Genomic DNA, 23,687 nt, shown 5'->3' on the forward strand with positions numbered 1-23,687 from the left:
AGGTTGGTGGTTCGCATGCAATTAATCAAATCAAATTAGGGTACGAGAGTTAATCACCCAAAACCTTGCCTCTCCATTGGAGGTCATTAAATATCGGGCTCAAAACTTGAGCTCGATTTATTGGGCCGGGCCCGCTACTTCAGTCCTTCCCATTTGGTTTTAAGCCTATTGAGGGATGTTATATACATGTCCATCGCCTACGTATGCCTACGCGTGTATTCCACACGCTCCCCACAAAACATATGTTTGGCGGTGAAACTTCAAGAAAGCTGACGTGTCAATCATGACAAAACATAGCACGTGACACGCTCACGTGTCCTTATCATTAAGTCGACATGTAGGTGGCCGCCACGCGCCTTCGTGTGTACTCGAGTCTCCCGCCACACACACTCTCCCCTTACAAACTTGACAGGTTTTCTCCGGTAGTCAGAAACCCTAAAATCTCTTCAAAGTTTCAAACCCTCTAATTTCTCTCAAAATCGGATCGTTTGGAATCGAATTTTGTTCTTCAAATCCTTCGGAGGTTAGCATTTGATTCTTATTTATTCAGGGATTTAATGTTAATTTTAGTCTTTGTGGATTGATTTGTAATCGACAGCATTTATTGTTTCATTGAATAAAGAATTCTGCTTTTTAGGGAAATTCAATCCATCTATATATAGATTCTAGGATGGGTTCGGAGGATCCTCCAAGTCTAATCGACGAGGCCAATGTTTCAGAGGATGCATCTGAAGCCAGGTTAGTGTTTGAATCTCTTTTGTTGGATTTATGTCCGTTACCACCATTAGATTCCTTCACTATTGCTGTTTCTGAACTTCTTTTTAACACTTGAAAAATGGATGGATTCGGGATACTATCACTATGTGAAGTTCTACATTGTGGTTTGCTTATTCTGAAGTTTATCTATCTTTTCTATTAGCAATTTGGCTCTCTATCCAACTTAATATCCTAAGAACACATAGTTGATACGTTTCTGCTCAACTATACGATCGTATAACTATCTTTATCTATCTGGTCTTAGTTAGTAACTGGTAAGGGTGGCTTTGGAAATTCTTAATGTTGGATCGACCATAAATCTTCACTTGTTCGAAGTAGATGGTAGGAGTCCATTCTGCGTTTTTGCGAAAAAAGCTTCTGAATAACAGTTTGGTGCCTCAACTTTGCGCGCTGAATTCTAGTTTGGCTATTCGTCTTGTCTATTCAGATGTTCAATTCAAGTGTCTTAATTTTCAAATAGCTATATTCTCAGTTGGATTTTTCAGAGGTTGATGATGCTTTGGAGGATGTTAGACTGGCTAAGGTTATTGTGTTGGCCAATAAGTTTTTAAGTTTATATTTTCACCTTCCTTTGGGGTTACTAATACACTTTCTAAAACTATTCCATATTTATTAGCCAGAATGAGGGCTAAATCTTGCAAAAGGTATTTTTATCATTTTTCAATTAACCTGCTCATGAGGGGCCATGTCAGCCTCTAGGTTAACAATTTAAAGCTGTTTTTTCTTTACCCTTTTCAGTTAAAGCCTTTTCTTTTTTATGTGTGTGTGTGTGTGTGCATCAATTAGACCTTTTGCTTACCGGTTGGCTACCTTCTGCTGATATTTCGTTTCCTAGTGTATTATGTTGATTGATTTCTCTACTTTTCTGTAAAGAACCTCAATTCAGATTACTTTGTACATTCTTCATGTCCCCGACCCATTATTTTCACCTTGTGCACGAGAGTTGTTTACCTTTTATCTTTACATTATTACATTCATCATATGTTTGTACCATTGGATTCAATAAATTTAGATTCTGTTGCCAAGTTGCACAAATAATGGAGTGCATCTTTATCAATTGATGGAAGGTTTAAGTGAATATCTGTAAACTGGATTCATGATATGCTCTGGATTTCATTTCTGATAGGTTTTGTCTTGTAGGTCTTGTCTTAGCAAGAATAAAGGGAAAGTGCCGAAAAGAATTCATAAAGCTGAGAGGGAGAAATTGAAAAGGGAGCATTTGAATGATCTCTTTCTTGACCTGGCTAGTGCTCTTGGTAATTCTTGTCTTTCATTGGGACCATGAATGGTCTTGCCATGATCTTGAAGTTTGCTAGGCAAGCTATTTTCAGAATCTCACTTTAGGTATTCGCGTGCGCAGAACTGACTCAGCCAAACAATGGGAAGGCATCTATATTATGTGAAGCCAGTCGACTTCTAAAGGACTTGGATGGTCAGGTCGAGTGCCTGAGAAAGGAGAATGCATCACTTATGTCCGAATCTCACTATGTAAGGCCCTTAATGTGTACATTTACATAAACCTATGCAAATAGCATCATCCTGTAGTTTATGGGAGCATTATATCATGAGGTCAAAGAGAGCAATTTACTTTTGTTGGTTTCTTTGAGTTCACGTTTTTCTTGACATATGAGAACCATGAGCAATTCATGTCTTTTTACCTTTACATCACCTTTTTTGTGATATAGACTACTTGGAATATTGGAACAGGTGACTACTGAGAAGGAGGAGCTGATGGAGGAGAACTCGGCCCTCGAAAGTCAGATTGAGAAACTGCAGACAGAGGTAGAAGCAAGAGTGGTGCAATCTAATTCCAACTTGAATATACCTCTTGAATATCAACAACCAGAACTGAGACCACAATTCCCAGGAGACTGTCTCAGTTTACCAACTATGAAACCTGGGTTACCACAACCTCCTGCCGTCTTTGTTGTTCCCCTTTGTCCTGAACTCCCATCGTTCACCGCCTCTATGCCCGTCTCACATGTGAGCAAACCACATGCGAGGTACCCAGACTCAACAGATTCATGGCCTCTCCGATTTCTCGGGGATCAACATAGTAACGGCTGTGTTCCTAGTTCTGGATACCAAGTCACCAATAACTTGTAATTTCAAAAAAATGTCTTCTGTTCAATAATTTGTAACTGCACTTCCTCTTCTTTGTTCATGATTTATTGGTTACACCACTATTGGCTAAAGTGCACATCCCTTACCTTATCATAGTTTTTTTAGTAACGCCCCAATTGCCACTGTAATTCACATCGTCTTACCACAGTTTTAAAACTCACTACATGATGTCAAAATAGGGTACATTACCAAACGGATTCGTTGCAGGGTAGTATGGTAAATATGCATTTCAGCAGTGCAATAAAATTGGGTTTTGGGCTTGGGGGTTTTTTTACTATATAGTGGAGTGGATCCCCAGATTGGGCTGACCCCTAAATGGGTTGTTTCAAAAAGAACATATAAATTATGGAATTTTTTTTGGGAAAATTCCAGGCCGGTACCACTTGTGAAACTTTTGGACACTTAAGTCCAATCCAAAAAACTTTATCCCTCCAAGGTACCACTAATATGCTAATTACTTTATTACCCTTATCTTCCTTCTCCCACAACACTTATAAATATTAAATTCTTGTGAGTGGTAAAGCTGAAAGATTAAATGAGGAATTTCAAAACTAGATCTAATTCCTTGTTTGATTGCTGAGAAAATTAAATGAAAGGAAAACAAGATATGTAGGAAGAAACAAAGCATCTTCAAAAACCCATCACTCCAATTATTCTATTGTTCTATGTTCAGATAAACAGAGCCTTACGATAAACAATACAGAACAAAAGGGAAGGAAGGAGGGACTAACTTTTTGAAGTTATAGGGCTTCTTGTCCCGGACAAATTCTTGTGAGAACTTTCATTGCTCCGGCTTTTTTTTTTTTTTTTTTTTCTGGTCTTCAATGGCTTTCTCTCTTTCTATATGAGTGACTGCAATTCGCTCTCTCTCTTGAAGTTTTGGGAAGAAGTCGGAAATGGCACTAACAAGAGAAAGAACTAAATCACATCACTTCAAGCATATAGAGTCCGACAATACGTCAACACATGAAGTTATATGTCAACTGTTAGAATATATTCAAATCTTTAATTCATCCATTTAATGTATCGAAGTTGTTGCTTTTCAACAGCTAAGTGTCTCACTGGACTTAGAACTTGATAATCAAATCAAGTAGGATTTGGACAATGTTACTGTTTCAAAACAGTAACATTGGTCGGCCAGTGTTATTATTTGGAAAAAACTTCAGATTCGATCGATTTCGGTGGCGATTCGTCAAACCACCATTATAGTTGGACTCCCCTCATTGAAGCACACAATGCCCAGCCAAGTATGACCCAAAACGGCCATCAGATACGACCGTTTTAAAACAGTAACATTGGTCAATGTTACTATTTCAAAAAACTAACATTGGTCGGTCAGTGTTACCAATGTTACTATTTCAAAACAGTAACATTGGTCGGCCAGTGCTACTATTTGGAAAAAACTTCAGATCTTATTGATTTTAGCGGCGGTTCGCCATACTCTCACTACCATTAGAATCCCCTCATTGAGACGCACAAAGCCCAGTCAGGTACGACCCAAAACGACCACCGGATATGGTCGTTTTAAAATAGTAACATTGGTCGGTCAATGTTACTATTCCAAAACAGTAACATTGGTCGCCCAGTGTTACCAATGTTACTATTTCAAAACAGTAACATTGGTCGGCCAATGTTATAATTTGGAAAAAATTTCAGATCCGACCGATTTCGACGACAATTTGCAATACCACCACCACCACCATTAGACTCCCTTCATAGAGACGCATAATGCCCAGTCATATTTGGATCAAAACGACAGTCATAAAAAGAGATGAGAGAGAGAGGAAGACTTAGTAAAGAGAGATGTTCAAGTTTTTTTTGGTGAAGAGGTTGAGACTAACACATACTACTGAATCTCAATTTCAGTCTTGATATAGAAGAGATTGTAATGATCCGTATTTGAAGCTTAAGATCTATATGTAAAGATTTTTTTGTGATCCTTAGTTCCTTACTTTATTGGTACTTTGACTTCTAATTGTAAACTACTTGAACTGTTCGTTTGACTAAACAAATGTAAGATAAATAAGATTCATGGACTGGCTATTCCAGCAAGTCTAGAATGCCATTAAGATAAAATTTAAAGTTAAAAGGTTGATAGGGTATGTTATTGTTACCTCTCAAGTTGATATGGTTTAACACAGGCCGAAAATGGGTACAAGCTAAAGAATGCATCATTGGGAGGGAGTAGTAGAGAGAGAGAGAGATTCAACAGGAGAGAGAATCTTATTGTGATAAGAGAGAGATGCAGTAGAGAGAGAAGATGTAGTGAGATAAGAGGGATGAAGCATATAACAAGAGAGAACCATATTAGATCTAATCCTCTTTGAAAAAGGGTAAAAAAGGAATAAGATAAAATTTAAATAATTTAAATATTATAAAAAATAAAAATGGACTTATGAGAGATAATGTTTTTTGGAGTGGATCTAGATGTCCAACAGTTTTGAAAGTGGTATTAATATGTCATTTTCCAATTTTTTTTTGATATTTTGGTCCAAGTTTTGCTGGAAAGTTCCCTCCACATAACTAGTAACCTACCAGTAAGGGCAATTTCGTGATTTCGACAAAAAGGGTTCATGAGCTGTTGCAACCAAGTGACCAACCCCACCTGCTTTTGGACTGGTGGTGGGCCCTCTTGCTCTGAAATTAGAGCGATGTCGATCATGGTTAGGGACCACGTAGGTCCGCGGAGCACTGAATAAGAACTTCCCTTCCAACTTTTGTTTCCTTGGCTTTTGTTTTTAATGGATCCTAGTCTGCTTCAGGAAACACTTGTCTGCTCTGCTGTGCAACACGAAATCAAGATTACGCAGCAAAACAAGACGAAATCGAAACCCTAGTTTGTGTTTAAGATTGACCCAGTTTGGGAACTGGAAGTAGAAGGAGACAAAGAAAGCACATTGTGTTGAGAGCGATTCGGATCAGCGATGGGATCTGGTAGTGGAAGCTTCCTCAAAGTTCTCTTGAAAAACTTCGATGTTCTTGCCATGTAAGTTTCTTGTAAAACTAGTGGAATCAATCGGTGAAAGATTAGATTTTTACTCAAAATGGAGTTCTGCTCTGCTTCGATTAGGTCAAATTTCACTAATTTTGTGTAGAAGTACCAAAGTGGAATCTAACTTTTGTGCTTTCTTAAACAAGTCATCATAGAGATTGGTGGAACTCAAAGTTGAAAGTAATTATATCCCTTATTAAGATAACTTGGTTTAGTTTGAGCAATCATAGAAAGAAATTAATATTGGTCTTTGTGTAACTTGCAGGCCTGTGGTCAGTCTTCTTTATCCTCTGTAAGTGGGTTTTGAAGATTTGATTTCTTTCCTTTGTTTAGTTGTTTGGATTCTCTTTTGGGCATTTTATTGATCGATGTGTGTAAATTATTTTTATTTAATGGTTGGTTTTTGTGGTTCTGATCTTGTAACAGGTATGCATCAATCAGGGCAATTGAGTCCAAATCTCCTGTGGATGATCAGCAGTGGCTTACTTATTGGGTTCTCTATTCAATGATCACTCTCTTTGAACTCACCTTTGCTAAACTTATTGAATGGTAAGATTGTTGTTCATTGATATCACTTCCTCCTTTTCTTGCCATTTACTTTTATCTTCTTTTGCACTTGCTTTAATATTTTCTCTTTTGAAAAACAAATTTGTGGCGTGCTTGAAGTGCTGTTAGAAACATTAGCAATATTCACGTTCTTGATTTTTTGTTGTCTAGCTTTTCATTACTCTAATTTTTGGTACTCTCTAAGTGCAATTTTTCTTAAAGAATGAGTCCTAATTTCATGGTTTTGGTGAATTGGAGAGTCATCATTCTTATATTAGGTGCTTTCTCAATTCAGCTTTTAGTGTTCTGGATTATATAATTGGCCATCTGCGCAAATGTGAAGTGAACAGATGAATTTCTACAAATATCAATTGCTTATGATCGTCTCTGATTTCACCACTACATGGATGCCTTTTTACTCCACTTTTCTCAGATTAGAATTTTCTATGATGTGAGAAGGATAATATACGCCTAACTCTAATTTGCTCTTTAACTTGGTATTTCAATAATTCGATCAGGAGTTGGTGAGTTACTGCTAATGTGATTGCTTCATAAAAAATGTTTGGTTTTGCTCTGCACTGCCGCTCTGATTAAAACAAATGTCTTATTATTCTATTTTGCTTTTGCTTTGCTTATGGTAGGTCCAATAATTGCTAAGCTTTCCTGAAATTTTCAAACCTTCTTGGCAGGATCCCAATTTGGCCATATGCAAAACTGATATGGACCTGCTGGTTGGTGATCCCGTACTTCAGTGGCGCTGCATATGTTTATGAGCATTATGTGAGACCCTTTTTTGTCAACCGCCAGAGTATTAACATATGGTATGTTCCGAGGAAGAAGGACGTATTGGACAAACAAGATGACATCCTAACTGCTGCTGAAAAATACATTGAAGAGAAAGGCCCAGAAGCTTTTGAAAAACTCATTAACAGGGTGAGTCACCAACTTGGGTATAATTTATGGGCAAAATTGCCGATGCATTTATCTGATAGTGTGCTGCCCCAGGTTGTGACTTGTGCTTTTAAGACAGGATTGACACTTGTTTATCGTTCTGCAGGCTGATAAGTCGAGAAGGAGCAGCGGTTATACAGTGTATGACGAAGACCCCAGATACTGAACTAATGTAAGCGATGTCTGTGTACGCCCAGCATGATGCTGTGGATAAGAAAATAGTTTGTTGTTGGTAGAGTTAATTAGTAGTGATGTGGTTTTCCTGGATGCTGGATGTGGAAGCTTTTGTCTTTGTTGCAAAGATGAAGGAATACAAAACTGTCTACACACTATAGTCTCTAATTATCGTTGGTTGCTCAATTTTCTACTATGTGCACCCTGAATGTGGCCCTGCACCTTTTTGTCCAAGGACATAGGATGTGCAGTTTGTTACACAGTAACACATTGCATTTTGCTTTTATATTTAGCAAGTCTTGTGTAAACGAGTCATGTCATAATCTTGTCTGGTGTACTGGGTTTTTTTTTTTCATGATTAGGATTAGGAGAATTATATGAAAACTAGAAAGGCTGCCAAATATGAGGAAGAAAAGAGATGATCCACCAAACAAATACTAGCATTGAAATATATAACCAGAAGTGCAAATTATCAGAAATCAAAACATACATAACCCATAAACTAGGCACCTTAGACCCAGCTGTCTGATGGATCCTAGTGTTGGTCCGAATAGTCTTACGAATCTAAGTGTTTGTCCCAATAGACCTAATGTACATAAATCATTATTGGCATACATAAATCCTTCTTGAACACAAATTCAGAAGTACAAATACTCAAAAGCTCAAAAACATGGCGTAAAATCCATCACAGTTGGGTAATCTCAGACCTGCACAATGGACAAAGCTTGCTTTTCTCTAACCAACTAGCAATGCAAACTCCATGATAAAGATGCAAGCAAGGCATCCGAGTAGCCCTGGAACCACCCACCATATCCTCCAAACAAATCGCGCATTGCTTCACAGATTCCTCAACCTCCACAACCTCCAATCTCTCAATAGCAGACCTAGAAGCACCCATCTCACCATCTTCATCATCATCTTCCATGACATCAAACTCTGAAGACTCATCAACAAAAGCAGATAAAGAAACGCACATACCCATAACCCTATTACCCGAATAAACACAATCACCTGCCATGCTACTCGCACAGTTCAAGATCCTTTCAACCATGAATCCTTCCACTGGAACACCCAACTCAACCAGCTTCTCACGCACAATAGTCCTCGATGTTTCATTGTTCATCAACAGCTCACGTTGCACATACCATGTGGAGTTGACAAACCTGGTTTCAAGATCATCTGGTTCAATCTCGTCGTCTAAGCCATTCCGTACTTGAATCAAATCGACATTGATGCGAATGAAGAACATGTCACATGTAAAAGTAAAAGACTCATCTTCCTCAATTCCGGGTAGTGGCCATGCGTCGCACTTTGAATCCAAATCCATGTTACAGAACAAAGAACCATGGACAATTCAAAAGAACAAGGAAACAAACAAGAACGAAGAATGTATGAAAAAGAAAAAGGTTAGTTTTGTGGGTCTTTATATGTGGTAGAGTCGGTTACTTAATTAGAGTTTATTTCCTATTAGGATTGTTGGCGGTTGCAAAATAAGGAAAAGGAATATTTTTTTTTTGAAAATCTTTTTCGTTTAAGAGATATTTTTCATTTGTGATTTTATATTATCAGAATAAAAATTTTACATTATTTGAGGAGATTGGTTTTGATATTTGGGTTAGATTCACTTTCCTGATAAGAACGAGCAACACAACTAAGATTGAGTTGTTTTATTTACCTTTCTTACGTTTTGTGTAAAATTTATCATAGTGTTAGGTAGTTCATATAGTGGTAACCCAAATCTCTTAAATGAAATTTTAAAAACATTTTAATTTTCAAAATACATGTTAGATTTTTTAAAAAATTAAACAATAGAATCTATATTAAAACAATAAATTTTAGATAATGAATTATGGGATAAAAAAGTGAAAATAAAATTAATTCATTGATTAAATCAATGGAATAAATCTGTTGGGCTACCTTACTGGTAAACCCACCCACGTGAAAGACCCTGCAATCCCATGAACCACTTCAGCACAACAAATCAATGGTGGTTAAATATAGTAGAAAAATAGCCAACACTTCATCTGCAACCACATGAGAACAAACCAACAAATATACCAGAAGGAACAATTCTTTATCATTATTGAACTATTCAGTAGTTCTGTTTCACAGGAAATTATTCGCTGCGTAATACGAAAGAAAAGAAAAGAAAGTGCCAATTTTTACACCACCCAGTTGCCATTCTCAGTGTCTTGAGCATAAACGTAATTTCTCTAGCATCTCATGCTCAAGGGAGATCAAGGCGCTCTTGAATGTCCTGTAATACCTTGGGTAGGCAGGTTTCTGGCATGCATGACAAGTTAGTGTTCATCTTCTGCTTCAACCTCCTCGGCATTCAAATTTTGAGACAGATATTCCTGAGCTTCTACGAGTGCAGATTCCTTTGCATCAGCAGAATATAATATCTTCTTCATTGCCACAGCCACCTGTGTAGAACATAAACAAAAATGCAAATCTATATACGACCACAAAAATTAAAATCCATGTAAGTCCTGTAACCTCTTACCGGGAGATCCTCCAATTCAGGAGTCTGACAAAGTATTTCTATATCCCGTAATTTTGCGAAATAGAAATCTCTTTCTTTTTCTAAAAGGTCCACAGAGAGCTTGAGATCTGTAACCTGTACCATCAGTGCACATAAAAAAGTTGTCACGGCGCAAAAATATTTACTCAAAAAACACTAGATGCAACAAACCAAGCAATACGTTTTCTCATTACAGGAACAAGAAGTAATAAATACTTCGTTTACTGAATTTAGGCAGAAAACTGTTTCTTGTTCCTCAGTTTTGTAGATGGGCGATGCAGTATACAGTATACACCATTTCGATTACTTCAATAGCACTATGTGCCTATGACTAAATTCAACCAACACCGCATTATACACCATTTCATGATATATAAATAGGTTATAGATCATGAACACTAAGGTCTATTGAAAGAGCAACAGCCAACAGGCATTAAAATTCAATCATAAAGGGAGAACCACTGTCAAATACCTCCTTGGACAAAGCCTGAATCTCTCCAGAATAATTAGCCACATCACCTCCGGCACCAGTCTTTGCTTGTTTGGGCCCTGTAACACTCAGCATCAAACATATGTAGAAAAAGAACAAAGAACCTGCATGTGCAAGCTTACCATAAGGTCTACTAAGACCAACTGTCTCACCAGATCCAGAATTATGCATGTTGTTTGCTTGCAGCGATTTTGTGATCTTTTGAGAACCCTTAGAGCTTCGATCCTTTCCACCCTTACTTCTTCTTTCAACAGGGTTGTAATTTCTATAAGAAACAGAAAACATGCATCCAATCAGTAACTGAGAAATACTACTGTAATCATAATGACATTACAAAAGCAGAAGACGGATCATTCAAAAGACAGTTCCATACTCGTTCATTATGCCACCATTTACAGAATCACAGTAGCGTTTCAGCCATTGTAAGAACTCCAAGTTGTCCAAGGGTCGGCCTTTTACAAGCCTGTTGACTTCAATATGCTGCCACAAGCCAGAAAAAGTTAAGGGCAAAGTCTATGCAAACAAAATCCATTATGCACGTGATAAAGTAGGCTCACATCACTTTTCTAAGTCTAAATTCATAGTTAGCTTCTTAGGCATAGATTTTTAACACCATAGTTCATCTCAAGGCTACCTTCAATCGTATCCTACAACAGACTGCTGACACAAGGAGGCATTAACATACCGCTGCATTGCTGAGCCAAACCATCCCGGTGATTCAGCTTCCTTTCCTAAGTATCAGCCGGTATGAAATTTCAGCCAACAAGCAGATAGATACTGAATTCATTAGCCTCAAACTATAAAAAGATACTGCTTCTATCAGCTTTTATGACTATAGTTTTACCTGCTAGATATATGAGCAAAAAAATTTCACTTATATCCCGGTACAATGAATTTCCCCCTCAAGTAAAGCTTTCTATTCTTTCAGATATGTTTACCATCCATAAGTTATGGTTGTCTATTTGGCAGCAAATGAAAACTTTGCCTTCAATTTAAGAGATAAAAGGAGTCCCATTTACATGGACGTGATTACATGAACTATTTCACGGGATGGCCTAGTCCCATTTCAGAGAGAAAAAGAACAGGGTGTTTTACCATTCAACTTTTAAAAAAAAATGAAAAGAAAGGAAAAGAAAAGAGATAAAATAGAATGCAAGCTTCTTTTCTGAGTGTAGATCAACATGGAATTACCTTTTCAATTTTCAATTTGTTGAATACATCCTGCAGAACCTTGTAATTTTGAATCATATCATATTCTGATTTTGCATCAAAATTCACCTGTAATATAGAAAATTAAAGCTCATAAAGTTTACCACGAGCAGACCAACAAAATTCAAAAAAAAAAAAAAAAAAAAGCAAAGATAAATAGTAAATTTACAGGAACAGTCATAACCTTCTGCATTGGAACAACTCCTGGATAAGTCATGTCCATCATCTGACATTGCACAGCACCAGAGGCCGCCTGGAACAAGTAGCTTGAAACGCATAAATATTTCCAGCAAAAAAGAAAAGGATAATCAATCATGCAGTGACTTCTATCACATTCATATCAGAAACCGTCAAAGCTAGTAAACTAGCATAATTTACTGTAGCTGGAACAACAAATAAACATAATTTTTTTGAAAGCAAGTAATGATTGTGACAAATTCAAGCTTTGTGGCCAAAATTCAACATGCTTATCTGAAATTTACACCCCATGGATATGATAACACATAACTAGAACAAAATCAGCAAATTTGACATCTCTCATAGTCATGGATATGTCCATCACGCACTTGATAGTGCTAGGCATTAGCAAGGTCGAAAAATATTTTAACTTCAGAACTTTACCTAAAATTCTAAAATCAACTCCTTTCCAACCCCAAAATTATTGCTGAATAAATTCTTTGCAGGTCCATAAATTAGAAATGCAGTTTGCAATAGAGTTGCACCTTCAGCATGATATTCTTGGACCAATCAACAATATATTATTTCCTCTTCGCAGTACCACAAGAATTTCTATTGCTAGAAGGGAAACCCTGATACAATTCAATTTTACTTCAAGAATACCTCTGTATCTTTTTTTTAATAGAATGAAAACAGTATAGGCAAATAGAAATAACCAAAAAAATCCAATCAACCAACAAGGGTGGTTAATTACAACCATGAATATGCAACTGAGAAAATCAACAAACACAGACCAAGAGGAAACACTAATTGGGTGAATCGAAAAAACGTGTGAAACCGCTTCAGATGAGAAACCCAATTGCAGAAGCAAATCATTCCCCTCAACACACAGTTTAGGCCGGAATTAAAATCAAGAAAATAAAATAGTGTCCAGAAAGAAACGATTTTTAGGGGAAAACAACCCATTTCAAAACAATTTCGGGATCCTCACTTATGCTCCAATCACCAGACTAATGTAACAAGATCCTACAAAAAAGCAAAAGAGCAATCTATATCCATAAAAATTCAGCGAAGAATATAAAAACCCACAAGTTTAAAGCGAGTAAAAAAAACCCAATCAAGCAAGAAGAGCACCTCTTCAACACGGGAGAGATTAAGCTGGAGCCTGTTATTAATCCAAGTCAAAATCTCATTCCTACCAACGAAGTAGGCACTATCCATCATTCCTATATTGGTCGCCATTTCTCACTTTTCGATCGAACACCACCAATGCTTGAAGATTCTCAATGGAAAAGGGGATGAATTTGGGGCGGCGGGGGGGAGTTTTTTTGTAATGTAATTAAATTAAACCAGAAACGGAAATAAGGAAACGAACGGGTGATAGCGAGACCGGAAACACCTTGAACGGGTGGCTGGCAGTGCGCCGGCCCTCACTGCACGGAATTTTTAAGTTTTTAAAATTGTCCTGCTTGATGTTTTTTATTATTCTTCTTCTCCTTGGTCTCATTTGAAAACCATGGATTATCCGTGCATACTTTTTTCTTTTTTTTTTTTACAACGAGTTTACTTTTTGAATATCCAAAATAAATTTAAACTCGAGTCCTCACATCATATACACATAAACAATAATTTGTTGGTAAGTATATTCTTTAAACTGTATAGGCCCTTGCGACCGTGACACACAACACATTCGTCGATTCAGTAGAAACCCAGATCGCTAATATTTGCCATCAGAGCCAGCCATACAGGTTCAACACACTCTGGAATCTGGATGCCAAGAAGCATCTTTTCTTGTTCAGTAGAGCTACTCCCGGGAAGGCCAGTACAATCAACAGTCAAAAGTATTGATGAATTGGTGAAGCGATTTCTCTGTAAATCCCTCCACACTACTCAATTTAAATGAGGCAAAGGGAAAAAGAAATGCAGACACCTCCAACAATGTATCTACGATCTCAGATACGAAATAAATGAATGCAAGTCACCTTCTTTATTCATAGACTGATCTCCTTAAAATCAAATTAATTTTGCAGCTAGGATATAATATCCACAGTATAAATAAAACAATTTCATGTTTCTGTTGTCTGTTTTCCAGAGATCTATGGGCCAGTTCAATAGGTTGAGAATCATATACAACCAAGAAGAGAACGAAAAAAAATCCAGCAATTGCATGAGCGATGTTACTGACCTAAAACCTCTCTTTTATGTCCAAGTCCGCAGTACCTCAGCCCGTAATGATAAGGAAAGGAAGAGTAAATTTATTTTGGAAGCCTTCAAATCATGAATACTCTACTATTCACTATCTTTTCAGCCTCAGTTACAGTCAAATGCCTAAGTCCTGTCTCCAACATCCATTTCTCACCTCCTACCGAACGATCTTCAAGTTGCTTCTTCCCCATCTTCAACAACTTCAGGCCCTCGCTCACTTTGGGGAAGAAACCTTCAGGCCTCAGACACCAAGCTCCAAATACACCAAATAAAAACTCTAAGTCCCTACCCAACCTCTCAACACCATCATCACAAAATTTGACGCTGCTCATGAGAATGCCGTTAAAAATCAGCCGATCCATGCTAGCAGCTAAGCTTCTCCATAACCCAACAAAGTCTATCCCATTCAATTGCTCTTCTAAAATAGATAGTTTTCCTTGTATATAATCTAGAGCCTCTACAAGAGACTTTGACACTGTCCAACCATCTTCACTCTTTTCTTGCCACTGCCTCTTGTTTTTTATATAATCTCGACAGCGAGCATCAAATCCCCTCAAAACAACTATTGATATCTTCTCAACCCACTCTTTTCGAAAATTCTCCAACTTTGTGATATCCTCCTCAAAAATACCACAATCAGATCCACCAATTAGCTCCTTAATATCACCATTACCACCAAAAGACAATCCAAGTTGATCCGCCTGATCCAGTCCCATCTCAAGGAAGAACACGTCCTCAGACCATTCCTTCAAGACAGAACCAAAATAACGTGCAGCATTAATGGAGTTCGCAACTTTAATCAAAGCATCATTATCCGTTAAGGCAGTCAGTCCTTCAGCTTCCTGGCATCTTGAAAGTGAGCAATCCAAAAATTTGTGTACAATAGGCACTCCAACTAATTTGATAAAACTTGACCTTAAAGAAATGGTAGGCAATATTTTACAGCGTTCAACTACTAATGATAGACGCCGAAGAAAGACACTAGAAATGGCAGGAGACTTGTAATCTTCAGGGCCAGATAAAAGAAGTGTCTCGGGAACTTTCATCGTCCAATTTCTTTCATTATCCGTCTCCAGCTTGAGCTTCTCAAGTGTGTCGCAAAGCTCTATCTCCGCCCATAATTCAAGCCAGTCAGGTCGATCACAAAAGACTGATAAGGAAGAAATCTTCTTTGAGTTCCCATCTTCCTGAATGGAAATCGAGATTCCAGACTGCGATGCTAGAGAGTGAATTCGTTTATCAAAAGCAATCATCAAGTCAACAAGATGAAGCCATGAAATTCTAGCCTGTAATCGAGCACCCGTGTCACTTTCTTCTCCCAACTGATCAACATAAGTAGGGAATATCTCTTTTGCCAAGTAGGTAAACAAGGAGGTTACCATTGCTGAAATCCATTCTTCTCTGCAACTGTACCCGGTAAGCATTGCTTCATCAACCAGTGGCTGCAGTAATTCATCCATAGAGTCGACATAATCCCTGGTAATCTTATATACAAGAGCAAAAATGAATTCGGGCTTCTCAATCCACTTTGAAAAATGTTGTTGGGATGCAACCGATATAGGATTTACAAGCTCTTCAATTGCCCAAAGTGGCTGGTGCAAAGCTACTTCCCTATTTTGGCCCTCAAGCTGCCGAGATTTTCTCTGTCTCTGCAACTCCTGCAGGTTACACAAGGCAAGGAAGTTTTCACAGTATTGATGCTTACGGTCCCCTTGCATTGTGAAAAGACAATTAGGAAGTTCTGTAGTTTTTCTTGTTGCTGGATCTAAGGAAGTCAAAGCAGATAGTGGCGGGGGCCATCCAAGGGAAGCAAGAAGGGCACGATGATCTGCAATTGCTTGAGGCCTTAAAATGGCCAAAGCTCGATCTACTCTGTCATCAACTGCTGACACAAGATGTGACCACTGGGGGCGAGTTTTTGTTACTGAAGTTAAAATGTCTTCCGCGTTTTTAAGTGCTTTTATCACAAGCAGACGCATTTCCTACAGTAATTGAGTGTTCAAAATAGAAGTATGAATGATGATAGAAAGTTTGTTACATAAGCACAGTTTAAAAAACATGAACTACTTACATCTGAATTTTGTGGGAAAGCATTTTTCTTACGGTTTTTGTTGATAGCAGCAGATACACCATCTTCAATATCACCAACCAAAGCGTCAAGCTTCAATGCTGTCTCTGAACAACATAAAAAGATACTTGAGAATAGAGTGTAAAGAATGTGACTATAGTAATGTAAAGGAAACCACAAACTTTGTGATGAATATTATTTGCTAGGAAAGATACAAGATTTGTGACTAAAAAAAGAAGAAGAAAAGAAAAGGCAATTAAGACAGATGTATATGCACATTTGCTAGGAAACAGGAACTTCTTAATTCACAATCATGCACGAAGAGAGATAAACCCAGATTTGAGTACTATCCCCAATCAATCCATCATCTTCTCTTCCCAAAAAGAAAAAAGAAAGAAAGAAAAACATCAGCAGCAGCAGCTGCTGCAACAACAAGGAATACAACAATAGATCAACTTAGTTGATAAGCACATGAAGAGGTAAAGATTTGAGAAAGCTCATTACGATCAATTGTTGGCAATGCTGCCATCCCATTCCTATAGAAGTGGTAAGGAAAGACAGGGAAAAACAAAAGAAAGCTCTAACATATTTCTATTACGTATTGCTTTATAGGATAACAGTCGAAACTAGCTCTCTGTAGAGTGTAGAGTACTCAGAGTTACAAAATAGCCGAGGGCAAGAATAATGACAACATGAATGGATAATACTATGTATCCTCCAGGGAGCACAGAAGATTTAGATCCCACATTCATGCACTCAAAGAAATGAACAGCCTTCTATCTCTGTTCCAAAAGATGACACATCCAAACAAAAAAATATGTAACTCAATGAAAAGAAAAATATTACCTACATAATTTTATCATATCTATCATACAACAAGATTAATCAGTTCAATTCCTGGAAATAGTCTCTCCACATATTATGTGAGGATAAGGTCCGCATACAGTTTGCCTAACCTCGACCCCGCCCACTGCGGGAGCCTAGTGCACGGGAGTTGTTTACCTTTTTTTACCCATCAGACAACAAGATCAAGTGTTCACATCATTTCCGGAGGACAATATTCTCCCTTGCACTATTTTTGACCGCATCGTTTAATGAATCAAATTTTCTCTACTCATTTCCACATCTCAAAACTACACGAAGTAACAACTATAACTAAATCATCTTTTCAGATAATTATGATCCTAGTCCTCTCTTTGCACCTATCAAGCATACATCCTGAAGGAAATGAAAATTGCACCTCTCTTGGCATTCCTCAATCCTTACTTTACCTTTTTTTTAACCCCAAAAAACAGTTAGAAATAAGCTAAAACAAGCAAAAGCAAGGACAGATTTCCATCGGCATTTCTCGTACCCATCTCCTAAGCCTATCACAAAATTGACAAATTTGCCTTACCATTTTCATTTTAGTTATTCTCGAAACATTTCAACAAAAAGAAAACAATTGCAAGATTAATTTTAGTGTCTGGCTACTTTCAATCCATTTTCGTACGTCCAAGGACCACAAAAAACTCACCAGCATAGGCTCGCACTGTCTCCACCCTCGCTACCTCCTTCGCCAGGGCAGGAAGTTCCTGCCCCAATATCTGCTCCTTCCTCCCATTAATTTCGCCTCCACCTGGACACAAAAAGTCCGCAAAAAAGTTAAAAAGTGATTCATTAAGCCCCCGAATCTGTACAAATAGAGATGCAACACACAATGCAACTGAAAAAACTAGTACACCACATATGTATGTATACTTGAAGTTTAATCAACCTGACAGAGAACCGCAAGATCGAGTTAGCGAACTGAGATCAATCAACCTGGCATTAACATCGCCGAAAAGTCCACCAATGCGATCAGAGAAAGAAGCATAAGAAAGAAGACGTGATTCTAGGCTCGAACGAAGGTTGATTAGGGTCTGCTCCAAGTCACGGCACTGAGTCTGCAGCTCAGAGACACGGTTCGGGGCTTGAGCGAGATCCTCATCGGCGTTGAGCTTCTCGTTGAGAAAGGATAGTAGAGAGGAAGAAAGGCTCGAAAGAGGAGGAAGAGTTTGGATCGGGTCCATGTTCAGAGGAATTCCAGTCGCAATTGAGGGTATATTAGGGATTTGATTGGAATATACGAGACGGGAAGGAGATGGAGATGGAGATTGTTTGCTTCCAATCTGCCATCAACGGTAGACTCTGGGATCCTCGGAGCAAAATGAACAGGCCAATCCGGGTGTAATTTGTCGTTATCCGGGTCAACCCAAGATTGAGCTTTTTTTTCCCCTTTTTTGTTTGGAAAAACCAAGGCCCAGACCCAGAACTGTTAAGACTAGACTAGCATTTAAAATGGTTACTGGGCTTTATTTCTCCACACAATAATAAGCCTAATCAATATCCATAGTACCTGTACAGCCAAGCAAGGTACAAGCCCAATTGAGTGGAAAACGATTAGCTTGGGGAGGGCGTGTTCGCAAGTCTCTCGTTGAAAGGTTTCGGGTGAGGTGTGATAATTCTATACCTAGAAAAATATATTCAAAGCTAAGTTGACCAAAACTGAGGTATGGTTTGAAAATAATGGGGTTCAAATAAATCTCACCAAATATGAAATAGATTGCAAGACCCATTTTAAAGGCCCAATATAAATTTTAGCTTAGAGCATTATGTCCAATGACCTCAACTCCAACTATGTAAGTATTGTAATGAGAAATTCAAATAGAACTATTTATTGTACCCTAATTTGCCCATGTAGAAAAAAGGCTTATTAGATTTGAACCCTTGATCGACAAAAGTTTTGAATGGTTGAGATGATTAACGAGAAATGGAAGTGCTTGAATATTTAATTAGTGAAGGTACAAGATTCCCTCTGATTGTATAAATAAGCTGGCAATATACATACATACACACACACACACATATATATATATATATTGTTAATTAAGGTGGTCTTGAGTCTTGACAATTTGACTACTAGTTACGACATAAAGATACATTTGGTCGGTTGAGCAAAATGGTACAATCGATGTGCACAACACGAATGAAGAAGTTGTGGTGGTCAATTCAATATATCGATCCTAATACGAATTACTATGTCACACGTACCTATTTGGCTATTTTAATACTAAAGAACACACGAACCAAGACATATAGTACTACAGTCTGTACGTGTTCGTGCATGGTTAATTTTGACGGTTAAATTAAAAGCTTGTTTAATTCATCTTTGTCTCTATGCAACCAGCTAAGCTCCTCCTCACCGACTTTAATTTATTACGATACATATATTAATTTCCAACCCCTCCTCGGCTCCTCGTGGAAAGACTAAAGGAATGCGTGACATGAATATGTATATATATAGTTTCCGGTAGTTCAAAAACAATTTAACAACCTATCTACTTTATCTGACTAAGAAAATACTCAAATTAGTACGTTCACACAAATAATAAATATAAACCAAGTATAATAATTAAGAAAGGAGAACAAACTCAACCAAGTCGAGGTTTCACCTCTGATGATAATGCAAGAGATGCATAGAATGGCCCAAACCCAAGCTGACTCTTAGTCCAAAAGAGGAAGCCCATTATCAAGGAGGAAATCAAGGCACCGACCAGCAAAGTCATTAACATTAGATGGAATCTCCAACAAATCAATTTCATAACTGGAAAGGCTGATTGAAGTTGTGAAAATGGCAACATAAAAAAAGGAAAGCCAACAGCTAGCATATTGGATTGAATTAATCTCCAGCAAATCAAGAATGGGAGATAGCCTGGTTGGTCAGGTTGTCTGTCCAGGACCTTAAGGTTCAGGGTTCTATTCTCATTAGGGGGTTTGGGATTTGGGTAGTTTTCCATCCGCTGTGGTGGCCTTCATGCCCCTCGGGCATGGGGCATGGCTTAGCGTGTGTGTGGCCTGTGGGCCTTTCAAAAAAAAAAATCTCCAGCAAATCATTAACATGATTGGTGAGGATAATTATAGGCGTGAAAATGGCAACAAGCTAAGATGAAGGGCATGACTGAAGCAAACCGTGTGCAAATGACATGTCTCGACGTACTGAAGATTATTTCACTATTTATTCTACTTCTTTCTTTGTATTTGAAAAGATGTTTTGAGATGAAATAAAGTTTTTTGTATTATGAGAGATTCTTAGGAGTGAGTACTTGTTCCTAAGAGTACGTGATTCTCATATTATTATCTTTATTTCTCAATTTTAATATGAGTGAATTAGTATTGTTGTGAGTTCAATTCTAATTTGCATCATCTGACCTTAAACCGATTAATTGCCTGCTTCTCTTGTGCTTGCTGCTTATGTAGTTTCACCTCCCAGATCACAATATGTCACACATAACAGGATCAACTCAGTATATTTCACAAGTACAAATATTATTTATATGTCACAGATCACAAAATCAAACGACATTTGTACAGATATTCCACTGCATCGAATCATACAATAATTATCTCATATCATGCATTAATCATAGGATCGAATCCTTAATCAATTACGGTCCCACACTGGGTTTTTCACGCACGTAGACTTATACATATAAGTTTACTCAATAACAGTGATACAATTAATTTTCCAGCTTTTATAAATTCCAAAAAACCTACAGTCATATCATGTTTCCACTTTCCACTCCTATTGTAATCATGCACGTTTAATCATTAAATTTCGAACTTTAACTGATTATGCCAAGACAATTTATGATGCGCATGTAACACGACAGCAAATTCAAATCTTAATTCCAAAGTCATGTCAGTGACACATAAGTCATGCATGCATCTTTTAGCAGAAAATTTGTTTTAAACCAGAATTTCAACACCTCTCCAGTGACATGCCACTAATTTCCAATTACAAAAGAGGGTATACACAGAAGAAAATACAAACCGATTTCAATCTACAAATACCACCTTAGTTTAGCTATAATGGTAAGCAATTATTCTTTTTACAACTGTGTCAAAACCGGGTACTCATTACAGCTACAATGAGGCTGAACAATTTCACGCGTTCAACTTTGATTTAGTTTATCTTGTCGTTAAGTAGGTGTTGTATTTTGATCAAAAAATTATGGCGTGGGACCCGTTGAAGAGAAGGTAGAAGCAAAGTCAGCGTTGGATTTCTTGTCTTTGGTGCAGTACAAGACACATGTTTGATATATATACATATATGCATATGTATATATGTTGACAACTAACATAGGTCTCGTGTAGTGTTAAAAGGCAAGGCTAACACAAACACTTTTCTTGTTTTTCTTTTAAAGGGTGAGCCGTGAGTGGTATGTGAGTGCCCTTAAGAACAAGTATTACAAAGAGAGAGCAAGGTAGGGAAAAATTTTGTGGTCTATCTCTTGGGTGTAATTAGGTTTTTGGGTGAGAGAAAATTGAGTGTGTGGTTGTATAAATTTTTTACATAGTAAATTTTCTCTTGGTTGTCTTTTGACAACGGCATTGATTTTTCCTCCGGTCTTGGAGGTTTTCCACATATATTCTTGTGTTGATTATTGCACTTTTCTATTTCAATTTTCTCTTTGTTCGTGTGATATCTCTATTAAGGAGGATCGTGAATCTAAATTCCCAACAATTGGAATCTTCTTCGACTTCCGCTAGAAGCAATACCCTTGTGATCACGCGTTAAGCTTTGACCCAACTAACTCTATCATTAGGTGGAGAATTTCTGTGCACAAGGGCCAGAGACCTGAATTTAGGATCATATCAACTATTTAATGGAAAACTTGTCTGGTGTTATTCTCAGTTACCAATGTATATCTCTTACTACTTAATTATAATATTGCACAAAAAAACAGTAATACTACAGAGATCATATGCAAGGAAATCATTTTTATATCTTCCTTGAACTCCCAACAAATTAAACAAATTGGTCAATATTGTAAGCTCGAATATCAGTCTGAAGAAAGATAGAAAACCAAGAAAAATTAAAGAAATGAGAGGTCCTCCTGACAATGACTACAGTCCACGCTGTCCATTGGATCAAGGTCATGTGCTCCGAGATGCCCTAATTTGCTAACCAATAATCTTCTATCTAAACATCATCATCATCATATCATACTATTTTTGCTGTTTTTTGGTCAAAATTAAGAGTGGAGGTTTTAACCCGACAGTACTAGTATTTGCTTAAGTGAATGCAGTTCCCCGGCCTATTTCACATCTACCGAACAATTACTGGCTCGGGAACATTGGATGTAACAGCATGTTGCTCCGTACTGCATTCATATTATCTCCTAAACGACGTGGGACAAGAGACTTAACTCCATCGTCGTCACTCGACAACTCGCCCAACATTACCGCGTTTAATACTATAGAGCTAGACTTGTGGCCCCGCCAACTCGAGTAGGGTGTTACACTCAAGGTAGCATTCTAGTGCAAGAGGTGATCGAATGTTATTAATTTTCCAAATTAATTAAACTATATATGTGAATTAACTTTATAATAATGCAAATGGAATCAATCATCAAGTTGGATGAATAAGTTACAATACAATTAAATCTTATTTCATATATAGTACTTACAATAATATTGTTTCTTTATGTAATCAAAATCATCCTAATATATAATAAGTATACATATATATGCTGCCTACACATGATGGTGTACGAATTCTAGCTAGTTGTGTTGGAATATTGTGGGCGTTTTAAGGTGGAATCTAACTTAATCTCTCCTCTAAAGTACAATTAAAAGTTTTAAATTTCTTATTATGTAGGTCTCCAGCTAGCTCTTCAACCATTGGACGGATCATAAGCATGTGCTTATCAAAACTAATTATATATATATATGGGTCTCCAAATATAATTATTGATTTTACTCAGAAACCATGATGAGGTTTGTTATTCATATATATATATGGTTTTTCTCGAACTCGATTCCCCGAAAATCCTGAATTGGGTTTTCACTTTAACTGATAGTGATATCACCATAAATTTATTACATATATTTATATATATGTGTGTGTGTGTGTATGTATGTATGTATCTATGTGTTTGCGGGGGTCGGTGTGTAAATGTAACGATTGGTTGCATGCACCTCGAACCCAGACTCAACGTGTGTTGTGTTTCGGGAACAACATAGCACTGTTGATTAGCTTTTTTAGCCAACTTTGACCAGTCAAACTTCCCCTCCTCACGTAGCCGTAATTTTAAATTTTGTCTGCTTTCGCAAAAACCCTCCAAATAAAACCAAACCTCTCAAGCCATGCTTCTTCAAATCCCATCTCTGTTTAATTTCTAATATGAAGAGAATTTTATTTCGTTTTGTTTGCATTTTGGTTCCCTTCTGGTTATGGAAGGTTTCTGTCATTGAACTTCTATAGGGTGGTAGTTTGCTGATTATGATCCTGACTCTGTCATGTTCTCTCGGTCTGGGAATTTGTTTTAGTGTTGGTTTTCTTATTTTATTTGGAATTCTCCTTTTGTCATTCTTTATTAATAAATTTCAAAATTGTCAGAAAAAAATCCAATAGATACAGGCTAAA

General features: G+C 37.4%; 5 protein-coding genes across 8 annotated transcripts; 2 read left to right on the forward strand and 3 right to left on the reverse strand.

Moving 5' to 3' along the window:
- Positions 1 to 358: 358 nt before the first annotated feature.
- On the forward strand, positions 359 to 2,972 carry LOC120016400 (transcription factor bHLH47). 2 transcript variants are annotated; one of them, XM_038869149.1, is made up of 5 exons: positions 359 to 523; positions 623 to 738; positions 1,918 to 2,033; positions 2,138 to 2,265; positions 2,485 to 2,972. In XM_038869149.1, exons 2-5 carry the CDS (start codon positions 671 to 673, stop codon positions 2,881 to 2,883), a joined length of 711 nt encoding a protein of 236 aa, XP_038725077.1. In that variant the 5' UTR covers positions 359 to 523; positions 623 to 670; the 3' UTR covers positions 2,884 to 2,972. The 2 variants fall into 2 exon arrangements, with proteins under 2 accessions (XP_038725077.1, XP_038725076.1); XM_038869148.1 differs by having other exon boundaries at positions 638 to 738.
- Positions 2,973 to 5,633: 2,661 nt separating this feature from the next.
- LOC120016190 (HVA22-like protein a) lies at positions 5,634 to 7,850 on the forward strand. Its single transcript, XM_038868844.1, has 5 exons — positions 5,634 to 5,887; positions 6,159 to 6,185; positions 6,320 to 6,442; positions 7,129 to 7,372; positions 7,497 to 7,850. Exons 1-5 carry the CDS (start codon positions 5,826 to 5,828, stop codon positions 7,554 to 7,556), a joined length of 516 nt encoding a protein of 171 aa, XP_038724772.1. The 5' UTR covers positions 5,634 to 5,825; the 3' UTR covers positions 7,557 to 7,850.
- Positions 7,851 to 7,983: 133 nt separating this feature from the next.
- On the reverse strand, positions 7,984 to 8,958 carry LOC120016191 (peroxisome biogenesis factor 10-like). The gene has a single exon (XM_038868846.1). The coding sequence runs from the start codon at positions 8,889 to 8,891 to the stop codon at positions 8,250 to 8,252; it is 642 nt and encodes a 213-aa protein (XP_038724774.1). The 5' UTR covers positions 8,892 to 8,958; the 3' UTR covers positions 7,984 to 8,249.
- Positions 8,959 to 9,617: 659 nt separating this feature from the next.
- On the reverse strand, positions 9,618 to 13,419 carry LOC120015932 (microtubule-associated protein RP/EB family member 1A-like). 3 transcript variants are annotated; one of them, XM_038868439.1, is made up of 8 exons: positions 13,099 to 13,419; positions 11,972 to 12,040; positions 11,770 to 11,856; positions 10,952 to 11,058; positions 10,701 to 10,843; positions 10,561 to 10,637; positions 10,071 to 10,184; positions 9,618 to 9,990 (listed from the first exon to the last, which is right to left on the reverse strand). In XM_038868439.1, exons 1-8 carry the CDS (start codon positions 13,204 to 13,206, stop codon positions 9,865 to 9,867), a joined length of 831 nt encoding a protein of 276 aa, XP_038724367.1. In that variant the 5' UTR covers positions 13,207 to 13,419; the 3' UTR covers positions 9,618 to 9,864. The 3 variants fall into 3 exon arrangements, with proteins under 3 accessions (XP_038724367.1, XP_038724370.1, XP_038724369.1); XM_038868442.1 differs by having other exon boundaries at positions 11,972 to 12,990; XM_038868441.1 differs by having other exon boundaries at positions 10,731 to 10,843; positions 13,099 to 13,206.
- A 509-nt stretch (positions 13,420 to 13,928) lies between these two features.
- LOC120016960 (RINT1-like protein MAG2) lies at positions 13,929 to 18,427 on the reverse strand. The gene is made up of 4 exons (XM_038869976.1): positions 17,994 to 18,427; positions 17,754 to 17,855; positions 16,241 to 16,344; positions 13,929 to 16,151 (listed from the first exon to the last, which is right to left on the reverse strand). Exons 1-4 carry the CDS (start codon positions 18,286 to 18,288, stop codon positions 14,235 to 14,237), a joined length of 2,418 nt encoding a protein of 805 aa, XP_038725904.1. The 5' UTR covers positions 18,289 to 18,427; the 3' UTR covers positions 13,929 to 14,234.
- Between the last annotated feature and the right edge of the window lie 5,260 nt (positions 18,428 to 23,687).

The sequence above is a fragment of the Tripterygium wilfordii genome, chromosome 15 (genome assembly GCF_013401445.1).
Source record: "Tripterygium wilfordii isolate XIE 37 chromosome 15, ASM1340144v1, whole genome shotgun sequence".
Taxonomy (NCBI): domain Eukaryota; kingdom Viridiplantae; phylum Streptophyta; class Magnoliopsida; order Celastrales; family Celastraceae; genus Tripterygium; species Tripterygium wilfordii.